This window comes from Sceloporus occidentalis, unplaced genomic scaffold, assembly GCF_023333645.1.
Source record: "Sceloporus occidentalis isolate IW3139 unplaced genomic scaffold, rSceOcc1.0.p SCAF_39, whole genome shotgun sequence".
NCBI lineage: Eukaryota > Metazoa > Chordata > Lepidosauria > Squamata > Phrynosomatidae > Sceloporus > Sceloporus occidentalis.
Window position 1 is genome coordinate 7,365,740 of NW_028317019.1, and position 12,559 is coordinate 7,378,298.

Sequence of the window (12,559 nt, forward strand, 5' to 3'; positions counted from 1 at the left end):
TCTATCCCCCATTATTAACCAGCCCCACTTTGCCATCCTTCTCACATGCACAATCTCTCCCTGCCCCAGACATTTGAAGAAGCTAGCTCCCTTTCTGTTACTACCGGTCCCCAACTTTCTTCAGCCAACATCCCACAAATTCTGAATGCTATCATTGGTATTCTAGCTAGCTCCAACAAATCCTAGCCCCCCGTCTAACTAACCTAAACCATGACCCATAATCCCCAGCCAAATTTATAACCCAAAGCAATTATCTATACTAGTAGCAATTAAAACCTAAACTTAACAAAACATAACTTTAAAATATAAACAGACATATGGACAGACAAACCGTACATATAAAATCATAAGGGCCGTTTCTTAGAACCAGTGGATTGAAAAAAGATTTTTGTATTCCTTCGTTACAAAAAATAATGTTGGTTCACTGCTTGGATTTGTGTGGCTTCTCTCCTGTGTGGATTCTCTGGTGTGTCAGTAGGGTTGACTGCCGAGAAAAACAGTTCCCACAATGCTGGCATTTGTATGGCTTCTCTCTTGTGTGGACTCTCTGGTGTGTCAGTAGGTTTGACTGGTGAGAAAAACAGTTCCCACAATTCTGGCATTTGTATGGCTTCTCTCCTGTGTGGACTCTCTGGTGTGTCAGTAGGTTTGACTGCTGAGAAAAACAGTTCCCACAATGCTGGCATTTGTATGGCTTCTCTCCTGTGTGGATTCTCTGGTGTGTCAGTAGGGTTGACTGGTGAGAAAAACAGTTCCCACAATGCTGGCATTTGTATGGCTTCTCTCCTGTGTGGATTCTCTGGTGTGTTAGTAGGTGGCACTTTTGAGAAAAACATTTCCCACAATGCTGGCATTTGCATGGCTTCTCTCTGGTGTGGACTCTCTGGTGTGTCAGTAGGGCTGACAGCTGAGAAAAACAGTTCCCACAATGCTGGCATTCGTATGGCTTCTCTCCTGTGTGGATTCTCTGGTGTGTCAGTAGGGCTGACAGCTGAGAAAAACCGTTCCCACAATGCTGGCATTTGTATGGCTTCTCTCCTGTGTGGATTCTCTGATGTGTTAGTAGGTGGGACTTTTGAGAAAAACATTTCCCACAATGCTGGCATTTGTATGGCTTCTCCCCTGTGTGGACTCTCTGATGTGTCACTAGGCTTGACTTCAAATAAAAACATTTCCCACAATGCTGGCATTTGTATGGCTTCTCTCCGGTGTGGACTCTCTGATGCCTGACAAGGATCGACTTGTAAGCAAAATGTTTCCCACAATGCTGGCAGTTGTATGGCTTCTCTGATGTGTGGACTCTCTCATGACTGACAAGTTCTTCTGTAAAGAAGGATAATGACAGATAATACTGAATATCAGATTTAAGAGAGGAACGTTTTAGCCCAAGCCCACCTCTCTATGAGGTGAAGAAACCCAAATATCAGTGTTTGGTAATATGCAAGAATCAATGTATATATAGATGGAATAAAGTATGAGAGTGAACCAAAGTACACATTTTAGAATAGAGGCCTCTGGGAGAGTGGAATGCAGAAGGGGGGCAGATGTGAAGATGTTCAAGGTGAAGCATTTGTCCAAGCACTTAAAGGAAACAAAGAGCCTTAGGAAAAGACTGATATAGAATGTAATTTCACTGGCAGAGGTTCCTCTGAGTGCCACCATATCTGATAAGGGGCAATGGGGTGTAGCCAAAGGTATTTTAAAGTTTATTTAAATGTATTCATGTATCTGAACTATGATTGTTGGAAATGTATATGTTTGGAGTGTGAAGTGCCCAATAAAGTGATGAAGATGAGTTTTCTTTGTTTGTTTTCCTATAAAGGTAGCCATTTTCTTTGGCTCTGGGCCTCAGTTTTGTTAGGAATTCTACTGAGGACAGCTAGCTTTGAATAAATCTGAATTGTTAACAAAATCTGGCTCCTCTGCCTTACTCTATTCTGTCACAACCTTTTAAAGCCTATCATCCACAACACCTATTTGATATTAAATTAATAAAGTTGGAGTGGGTGACTTGAGCATGATCCTGCTGCTTATGCCCCTAAATACATGGAACGATTGTATCCTTACTCATATGAGCTAGCAAAGAAGAGACTGGATGGGGACTACCTTGAGGGAATCAGTGGAAGCTGATAGTCAAAGGGCTGTTGAAAAAATATTCCATTAAACATGAGTAAAAATATTTTGACTGACAGGTGGCATCATTTCCTGTGAGACTGCCATAGATTCTTAAGTCAGAGCACCTGGCATGATGCAAGCTAAGTGCAGAGGATGCTTCATGCTGTGTGGCACCAGGAGATGAATCACAGCCAATACAGTATACTCCTCACATGTGAATTGCTGTGTATAGGATTGGATTGGAGTTGTATATACAAGAGATGGCGAGCATGATGGAAATCAGAGAGGAGAGCTTGCAAATACTTTTATTATTTTGCAACTCAAGATAGAGAACTCCCAAAGATTCAGATGAAATCAACTGTGTCTGTGACTTATTTTTAAGTGTGAAAAGTAGTCAGTGCATTGCCAAAACCTGTACCTGGAATTTTTTTCCCATACTTTCCTAAGTTGAGCTGCATCCGGGAGCATCATGCTCACATTGTGCGGTACTTTGGCTTGTGAACAGGACTGGAATTCAGAGCCAACAAGGACCTGAGGACCGGTGTGCTAATCCCTTATGTCTGAGGTATTTGCACCAAGGTCCTATTGCATTCAATTTGATTTTGGACTATATTTTCCCCACCCAGAAAACATTCTAAAGTGATTTAAACCTTATAGAAAACTCAGGTTCTGCCCACTAGCAACAATTTCAGTATAAATATTTCAGTCTTGTTGCAGACAGACTCTCTGTTGGTTTACATTGCTAAACATCTCACTACACTCACCAGCTCCACTTGCCTTGGGAGTTACTGACTTCTCTCCCCATTCTGGACCCTCAGCAATTGGAATCAAGTTCTGTCTAGGTTATGTATTACCATTAGCAAAGCCTAACATCTATTCACCACTCCTACCTTTGTTACCTAGTTCTTGTGTGTGCGTGTGAACACTTATATGTGTGTGCAAGCGTGTACAGTGCACCTATGTCACATGCGGGCACGCCTTGGGCGGATTTCAGCATACACTAAAAGCCACACTAGGAAAAAGGGAGGCGTGCCCCATAAGGGTTAATGGCGCCTGTGACTGTGCCGGGCACGGACATTCCACTGCGCGGAGCACCATTCATGTAAATAGGGCTCGAGAATACACTGAGTTCCCCTAATGCCGGGGGGGGGGGGACGGGATGACTCCCGAGGCCACTGTTGCCCCAATCTCCCCTTTGAACGAAGTATGAAATTCCCCTAAAAGCATAGCACTTGGGAGTGTCCTCCCCAGACTCCAGCATTTCGGGTAACAAAGAGCCTCTGGAATCAACCATGGAGCTAAGCAAGCTCAGGTTGGAAAAGAAACATTAGAGAAAAAGGAATTTTTCTGTCGCCTTTTCCTCTCTTCATAGACATTGCTCATAATTTCTAAATGGAACCCCTTAATATGTTTGAAAACAAGGACTTGAGCCGGTTCTCACCAGTTCAGTTCTTAAAATCTGTCAGGTTGGTGGCTGCCTCCCAATCCCCAAGGCCCCTCTCCTGGCCCTTCCCAGAGGTCCCTTCCTCTCCGCACAGAGCTAGGTGATCCTGGCTTTGCTCCTGCCTTCCCCTCCTGGCTCCCATAGCCTGATCCCCTTCCCTTTCTCCCTCTGCTCCCCAACCTTCCCTCTTGCACAACTGCACCACTTCAGCATCTCATTTTCAGCATCTCTTCCCTGCTTTTCTATTTTTTAACTTTCCCTCTGTCTCTCCATCACAGACACCTACCCACAGAGTGTGATGCATAAAAGGGATACTTTGAGGCCCATTTGTTGAGAAAGGCAGGATAATCAATATACAAATAACTCATTGGCAAAGGCAGAACAAGGGGGCTGGGACTTGGACTCCAGTTTTGGTGAGGGTCAAGCACCAGGGAGCAGCCTTAAAACATTATAAGACAGGCATGGACTACTGATGGGGTTTGGAGGAGACCTCAGGGGCAACCCCACATGCCTGGGGGAGGGGAGTGAAATAATATTTTGCCCCTCAACATCCCACAGCATCCCTTTGGGGAAATGGAGGCCATTTTGCCACTGTTGGGCCCTCTCTGAGCCATTGCAGACCCAAGGGAGGTCTTTCCCCCAAGAAGACTCTCCAGAGCCTTTAAAGGATGGAAGAGGGGCCAAAAGAGGTAGGAAACTTGCCCAGGGATGTGCTGAGTACCATTTGGGTGAGAAAAGCATTAATCTCTATGGCTTTTTCCTACAAAATCCTGTAATAGGCAGTTTAGGATGGAGTATTCAGAATCCTTAGAAACTGGAGAGCAATAGTGCCTCAGTGAACTACAGATTCAAATATTCTACAGGATGTTGCTATCACAATTAAACTAGGCTTGAAAGGGATCTAGGACTCCTAGTAGACCGCAAGTTGAACATGGGCCAACAGTGTGATGAGGCAGCTACAAAGGCCCATGTGATTCTAGGCTGCATCAATACGGGAATAGTTTCTAGATCAAGGGAAGTAATAGTGCCACTTTATTCTGCTTTGGTCAGTCCTCACTTGGAATAATCCTGTGTCCAGTTCTGGGCCCCACAATTCAAAAAGGATGTTGACAAATTGGAGCATGTCCAAAGGAGGCCAACCAAAGTGGTGAAGGGTATGAAAGCCATCAAGCTCTATGAGGAGCAGCTTAGAAAGCTGGTTATGTTTATCCTGGAGAAAAGAAAATAAAGAGTGGATATGATAGCCATGTTTAAATATTTGAAAGGGTGTCATGTTGCGCAAGCAGCAGGCTTGCTTTTTGCTGCTACAGAGAAAAGGAGACACTACAATGGATGCAAGACACAGGGAAAGAGGTTCCACCTAAACATTAGGAGGAACTTTGTGACAGTAAGAGCTCTTTGACAGTGGAATATACTCCCTTAGAGTTTGATGGAGTCCTCTTCTTTGGAGGTCTTTAAAGAGAGGCTGGATGGCCATCTCTTGGGGGTGATTTGAATGTGTATTCCTGCATGGCAGAAGGGGGTTGAACTGGATGGCCCTTGTGGTCTATTCCAACTCTATGATTCTATTATTCTAGTGGAACCAAAGCAACATGATAATATAGTATGAAAGGACCCTCAGTCTTTATAGAATGAGCAACGGATTCAGGTTCCTTACCTACAGAAACCACATTTTCATAATTGTCCATCATTACATAATTGTACATCAGTCTCTGTTTCTTGGTCAACAGTTTCCATTCATCCTCTGAGAAATATACTGCCACATCCGCAAAGGTCACCTGAAATAGAAAATAGCCCTCATCCAGAGAGTGACTAAGCAAAAGGGGAGGAAAGCACATGGTGCATCCAAATATTATTTCCTCACTTCAGAATTCAGTCCAGGAAATAAAGTTTAAATTCTGTTAGCAAGCAAAAAGCTACTGCCTTTCCCCCCTTTTTTTATTGTGGTAATAATCTTTTTTTTTTTTTTTTTTACAAAGCTTGCATGTTTACAACAAGATAAATAAAAACATATATCAACAAGCTATAAATCTGTTAGGCTTATTCCTGATAACTCTCCACAAGAAACTGTATAATTTTATCTTTTAATACAACATCTTATTCCCCTATCTCTAGGTATGAATAGAAAGGTTTTGTTTCTTGTACCTCTCCTTACTGAGCAGCCGCTAAATAAAGTCTTACAGCTTCCCAATCCTTTCCCCATTTAACCATATCCTTCTTGTTTATTAATGCTGTTAATCTGTCTAGATCTTTCAATTCTTGAATTTCGTTTTGCCAAGTCTCTATTTGTGGGATTATTATAGGTAATTTCCAGTTCTTTGCTATTATCCTTCTGGCAGCCGATATTAAGTATAATAATATTTTCCAATATTTCCTTTCTTCCTCTGGGTCTATTAATGAGGTCTTGTTTAACAGATATATTTCTGGTCTGAACTCAAAATCATTTTTTAATATTAACTTTATTTCCAAATGAATCTTCACCCAAAATGACTTTATATATGTGCATTGCCACCACATATGCAAATATGTACCCATTTCTTTTTGGCATCTCCAACACCGGTTATCCTTTAATTTATAATTGAGTTTGATACCATCTATTTACAACTTTCAAATAATTTTCTTTTATTTTTTTGTGCTACAGTAATTAATTTGTTTTTAATCTAGCTTCTTCCCATTTTTCCAAGTCTAAATTTATCCCAATTCTTGTGCCCATTTTGTCATAGAATCTTTAATTTCCACTTTTCAAGGGATCTTTTCAGTAAGATGTTATATATTTTACATAATATATTTTTTCATCTTCTTTCATTAATATTCGTCATCTTCTTTCTCAAAACCAAATAAACTTATCCTTTGTAAATCTGGCTTGGTAGACCTATTGTGACAAGGTCTATCATGCACATGATGAATTGGCCACAAGGCCATGAAGGTTCATGTTGCCAATCTCTTCCTTTTAGTTGGTTTCAAGGTGCTACAAGATTGTTTTGCATACTGTTGGGCATGCTTTGATTGTGAATTCCTGCATGGCCTTTGTGGTCTCTTCCAACCCTACGATTCTATGAGTCCTTCTTTAAGTTGAATATGATTCAACCAATTCATATGGCCTATTTTAGTTATGATTTCTTCCTTTAACCTTAATATAACATTTCCTTCATTATCATGAGTAAATATGTCTCTGTACTTTATCCATTTCTGATCTTTTCCCCATTGGTCTAAAAAAGCCTCTTGTGTGGAAACCCAAAGTGGAAGTCCAACGTAAAACATTTTTTCACAGTTAGCCAGTTATTAATGAAAGGTTTCCTCAATAGATGTTCATTAAAGACTTTGTCCCATTGTGCACATCATATGAGACGTATACAAAAAAGGTACTGCCTTTGAGATCCAGTTTGTCTCAGATATTTTCAACATATTTTCAACATAATATACAATATAATAAACAGTATAATTTAGGCCATGGCTGGGATATTGAGGATGGATGAGGAAGGATACTGACATTCCCAAAACATATAGTACATTTAGCTACAAAAGAATTATGGTGCATTTAGCCATTTCTTGCCAAATTTTGGAGGCAAATGTCATTTTAAAAACCAGTTCTGGGGAGCACTCTGGACTTGAGGGCCACTGGGCCCACCCTCAGTTTAGATCCAAAGATGGTCTCCCATATCCCCAACATTTCACAGACAGGAAAAGCAAGGCACATGTGGACAAGCAACACCAGAAGGTGGTGAGGATGGCCAAAGTTGTTTATGAGGAAGATCACACAACCTAGGAAGGGCACAGCAGTTTGCGTTTGCCTCAGCCTCCTGGCAAGGGAAGACCCTGGCAACCTATCTCCTCTCCTATCCCCCCTTTTGGGTTGATGGGTGCAAACTCCTTGGAAGTCATTTTTCACCGACCCAAGAGAGCTGAAGAGAAGGGGGAAAGTGGGAGGAGGAGAGAGAAACCGGGACATTTTTGAAAGCCCCTGAAAAGGTGGGGTGGCAGAGGATTAACCAGGACTTTCTCTGCTGAACTGGGACAATATGTTCTCCACTTGCTTTCATGAGCTGGCCCAGCAGTGACACAAATGAAGCTAATAGTCAGGATGGCAACTCACCAAAGAGTTCTTGTACTTTGCCAGCCTCTTTCTCTTGGAGCCCAACTCCCTCTGCTTGGCCTCTGTGTTGGCCATTAGGTGGGAAGGGGTCCTGGTGGCCCTGCACTTGGGTCTCTTCCAGCAAAATATGTCACAAAGCTGTGTACAAGGAAGCCGAGATGAGGTTCCTGAGAAAAGAGACTAGGGTTAGGCTTGGTTTGTCAAGAAATCCTGCATCACTCAAAGACACAGAGAACAGCATGCTGCTAGTGAGATATGCAGGTGACGTATGCCTCCTTTGAGCTAATGCAGAGGTGGGTATCCCCTTCCTCTCTCTGCACCAAACAAAGCCCCCTGGACCTAGCATAGATTCACTGCAGCTCCCCTACACAACAGATAGTCTATGTTAAAACGCTTTTGATGTTGCTATGTTGCGCAGCACGTGAGGCAACACGTTAACGTAACATATGGCGCCAGATACTTCACCTTGACTGTAGTCAGTAGCTTGTGAAGTGAAGAAACACCTGTCGCTTTCTCAATGAGCAAAGAGACACTGTAATCTTCTCTCAGATGAGGCTTTTATTCCTATAAGAAGTTCCACTGTGTGCAACACTATATACATCGACACCCTCCACCATCCACACCAGTAGCAACCCAAGCTGAGGCACACACTGTCTGACTCTTCCTCAGTGACAGTTGAGAATGACAGCTGACAGTTGCATCAACATTCCAGTGATGCACTGTTTAAATGCTGACACATCTAACTGCCACTAGAGCGGTCAATGACTTCCACAACAGCTCCACCTAGTGGCCACATGCATGTCATTTCCTGAGACCTGTTGACCATGGTCCTGACACTCCATGCCTTGTGAGAGTGGAGGGGGTCAGGGGATGGGGAATTGGAGAGGACCCTGGCTATGTCCCTGTAGCTAGATGTGAAATGAGCGCATCATCTGCTGAAACCTCCTGACCTGGCTCTTTGATCTTTATACATTGCCTTTATCCATCTTAAATAAGAAGCTCCTGTTTAGATTTTTTCAAGTCTTGCAAATGACATATCCCATCCTATGTTATCGAAGGCCTTTTCTAAATCGACAAAGATAAGTGCAAGTTATTTTTTATAAACCCAGTGAAACAAACACCTTACAAAGCTCTAGTAAACACCATGTACACACACAGTCCCCACACAAAGGAGTCACTGGCTCACTGTGTGTCTGGGTCTGGAAATCTCACTTCCACCTTCTGGGAAGACAATGCTGCCAGAGACTGAATTTGGGGCTTTATGCTTGCAAAGCATGGGCTCAGTCTCTCAGCTGCAACCTTTCCACACAATCCTGGACTGATGCATTTAAACAAAGTACTCCTTCAGCTCCAGGAATAAAGGCCTATCTTCAGTACAAAGACCCTGATTCCTGCAGCCAAAGAAAGGCCTCTTCTGCAGTCCTTTATGGCCGGAGCTTCCCTGGGTCAGAGGCCGTCTCCTCAGCCGTAGAGAAGGGTTGCTCTGAGTGCGAAGGAGGAGGAGGTCCAAGGGCTGAGGGAGAGAAGGCAATGGGAAAAGGTCAGTGCCAATGGCCATGGAGGGCAGAAGGTGACAATGCCTAGGAAACTCCCCTGAGTCCCAGCCATTCTAGGAATGAGTGGCAGGAGTGAGTCCAGGGGCTGAGGGGGTCTCCTTTCCCAAAGGGGGAGGCAAGGACTGATGGACCCTCCCCAGCTAGGGCCCAAAGGGAGGATCTCTGTCCCCACCTCTCTCTCCCAGCCCCAAAAGCCCAGCCCTGGGTCCCCTGCCTCCCCTTCCTCAGACCCCCACAGGCCCCTTCCTTCCTTCCTTCCTTCGCCTCAAAATGGAGGGTCAGAGGCACAAAGGGACACCCTTCCTTTTTGCCCAAGGAACCTGGCCTCCTTCTCACTCTGGAGTCTCAGGAGAGAAAGAGAAGCCTCTGTTCAAATGAGGCCTCAGAGAAGGTTCTGGAACATTATTTCCCACAGTCACAAGCAGCACAAAATGGCCACCAGAACACAAAATGGCCACCTCTGCCTCAGTGCTTGGCAGTTTTCAGTTTGTGGCCTTGAGGGAAACCAAAATGGAGGATGAAAGGGCTCCAAAGTCGGAAGGGACCCAAACAGGACTTCTAAACCTTAACAAAACCTAAACATTTTCCTGATGCTATTGAAAGGAGGAACCTGATTAATTACAATCAATAGTGAAAGATATTGATATTAATATTAAGAGAGCCCATCGTCCACAACCCAGATCAGGTCTTGACTGCTCAGGAAGGCCAGTCCAGCTGCAGGTGGCCCTCCGTCCGTCCGTCCTCCTTTCCTTCTGCATTCCTCCTCTTTTCCCCCGGCATCAGCCCCTTTCCCAAGAAGGCTGCATCTGCACTTTAGAAATAAGGCACTTTGACACCGCTTTAACTGCTCAGTGCTGTGGAATCTAATCTAATGAGAGCGATTTTGTATCAAGTGTTTTACAATTTTAATGAGGACTGCAAGAGAAAACAAATTATTTGTAAGGATAAGTATAAGTAGAACAATATATATTTACTTTTTACTTATTAACAGATAATTAAAAAATGAATGAGATAGAAATAAAAGTTTGTCTGGTAGTTTGGAAGCAGCGGATGGTAAATGCGACTAATAGGTTTGTCTTTAACCCTCAGTGCTATGGAATCCTGGGATTTTACCTTTGGACACTTAGCCTTCTCTGCCAGAGAACTCTCATGCCACAAAAACTAGAAATCCCAGGATTCCATAGGATGGGACCAGGAGAGTTAAAGTGGTTTCAAACCGGATTATTTCTGTAGTGCAGATACAGCCAAAGTTGGTTGTAAAATGATAGAAACACCCATGTCAAATTTTTATCCTGTTAAATATGGTTTTGCCTTTTTTGAAATATAAGCAGTTTGTTTTTCTGTTTTATCCTTATTCTTCTTATTTGTGTTTGTTTGTATGTTTGTATGTATCATTCTTGGTAATATGAGATGGTCGGGTCTGCCTCCTTCCGTCTTCCCTGAAAATGTATTAATAAGAAAACTGGGGAGACTTTAAAAAATTCCAAAGGAGCTACATTTGGCTTTTTTGGGGGGACAAGCTTCCTCTTAGAAGCCAAATCCCAATGTTTGTGAAGAAGAAGAATAAGGCTTGTATTAAAACTATCCTCCCCATTTCTGATCCCTCTTAAAACCCATGATCCCCAGAAGGAGCAGAGCTGTGTAATAAGAAAACCCTCTCAGAAAAGACACACAAAAGACGCACAAAGAGACACACTTCCTTCCTTTTGGCCCCAGGAGCCTGGCCTCCTTCTGACTCTGGAGCCTCAGGAGAGAAAGAGAAGCCTCTGTTCAACTGAGGCCTCAGAGAAGGTTCTGGAACATTATTCCCCACAGTCACAAGCAGCACAAAATGGCCACCAGAATACAAGTAGGCTGGCTCTGCCTGAGTAGTAGATACTCCAAGGAGATATTTACTATAAATAACAAAATATGACTGAAATGTAAGTCCTACAAGATATTAAGAATCTTGCAGGAACAATATTTGTAAGAATATAATATTCAATTTATAAAAGCTATTAAAATAATAAATAAACCTAAGCGTCCAATTCTGAGACTAACTTCCAAGATCCGCTCTTTAACTCTCTCTCTCGATCTCCAACCAACACAATTCCCCCAACTGTCTCTTGGTCTCTCAGGCCTTATATCTCCTTCTCACGGAAGCTTCCAGAAGAGCCTTTATCTTGCTTTCTGATTGGTCAAGAGAGCCTTCCGTAGCAGTGATGTCATTCTGCATTTGCATATACCTCCCTTTTCTGCCTGAAGAAGACCTCCATTGACTGGAGCCCAGTCATTACACTTTCCCAAGGCAAGGCTTGCCCCTATTTCCCAATGTTGTTCTTGGGGTCTGCCTTCCAGTTGTTTCCAGGTCTTATGGTGACCTTATGGGGGTCTCTGAAGCGGTTTTCTTGGCAGGTTCCTTCAGAGTGGGTTTCCCATGGCCATCCTCTGAGGCTGAGAGAGTGCAACTTTATCATCATCATCATCATCATCATTTATTTCTATAGCGCTGTAAATGTACACAGTGCTGTACATACAAATGATCAAGTCAATAAAAATAAAACCTGCCAATCTACAAAATATGTATAAAACAATAGGCAATAATATAAAATAGAATTGGTTAAAATAAGCAAGCAACAGTTACAAACATCAACATCAACATGCGGGACCTTTTCGCCATGCTTCTGGGAAGTGAGCGGAGGACACCTCATCTTATGGCCTTATATTGACCCAGGGGTCCCACAAAACATATGCCCCTCACATCCCAAGATCACGAAAAGACCCCAGACATTTTTGACCGCTGTGGGTTACAGAGAAGTGCCTGATGCATGGAGCCGTGGGTCATGCTTTGCCCACCACATTTTAACCTGAAAGGGAAGCCCAGGGTGGGATGGGAGAATCTGGTGTCACTTTTAAGGCATGTATTATTTAAGCATGAGCTGTTGTACATTATTTCAAATGTGTATTTTTATTTCTTGCAACGTAGTAGGGCCCAGGGCAGTTCACCAATGCTCCCAGAAAGGGATTTCGGAGAGGACTATTTTGGGTTCTTGGTGGGAAGAAGCAGTTGAATTCCATGGGCACAAAAGGAAGGTCCCAGAAGGTCCAATGCTTCAGACAGCGACTCCTCCCCAACCGCAGAGCCCTGCTCCTAGGTCTCTGGCCTCTCAGCCTGGAGAGACACAGCTTCTTTCCCAGGGAGCTCTCCATTCGGCCTCCCTCTCTCCTCTCCCAAAATGGAAGACAAAAGAAGGTTCTGGCTACTAGGGTTGCATTGACTCTCTTCCACAAAACTCCAGACGCAAGTCCACAAAAGCATATGCTACAACTTTTTTCACTCGGTTAGTCTCAAAGGTGCTACAAGATCCCTTA

General features: G+C 43.3%; 1 protein-coding gene across 1 annotated transcript; it reads right to left on the minus strand.

The window, feature by feature from the left end:
• On the minus strand, positions 1-9,165 carry LOC149290507 (uncharacterized). Its single transcript, XM_089489253.1, has 4 exons — positions 8,603-9,165; positions 7,653-7,819; positions 5,217-5,337; positions 1-1,323 (listed from the first exon to the last, which is right to left on the minus strand). Exons 2-4 carry the CDS (start codon positions 7,725-7,727, stop codon positions 422-424), a joined length of 1,098 nt encoding a protein of 365 aa, XP_089345379.1. The 5' UTR covers positions 7,728-7,819; positions 8,603-9,165; the 3' UTR covers positions 1-421.
• Positions 9,166-12,559: the final 3,394 nt, after the last annotated feature.

Bases quoted from the DNA above. Each gene is read 5' to 3' on its own strand.
- LOC149290507 (XM_089489253.1), bottom strand. From the start codon at position 7,727: ATGGCCAACACAGAGGCCAAGCAGAGGGAGTTGGGCTCCAAGAGAAAG. The intron at 5,338-7,652 runs GTGAGTTGCCAT...TTTCTATTTCAG, and splicing joins CAAAGTACAAGAACTCTTTG to GTGACCTTTGCGGATGTGGC. The intron at 1,324-5,216 runs GTAAGGAACCTG...CCTTCTTTACAG, and splicing joins TGAAAATGTGGTTTCTGTAG to AAGAACTTGTCAGTCATGAG.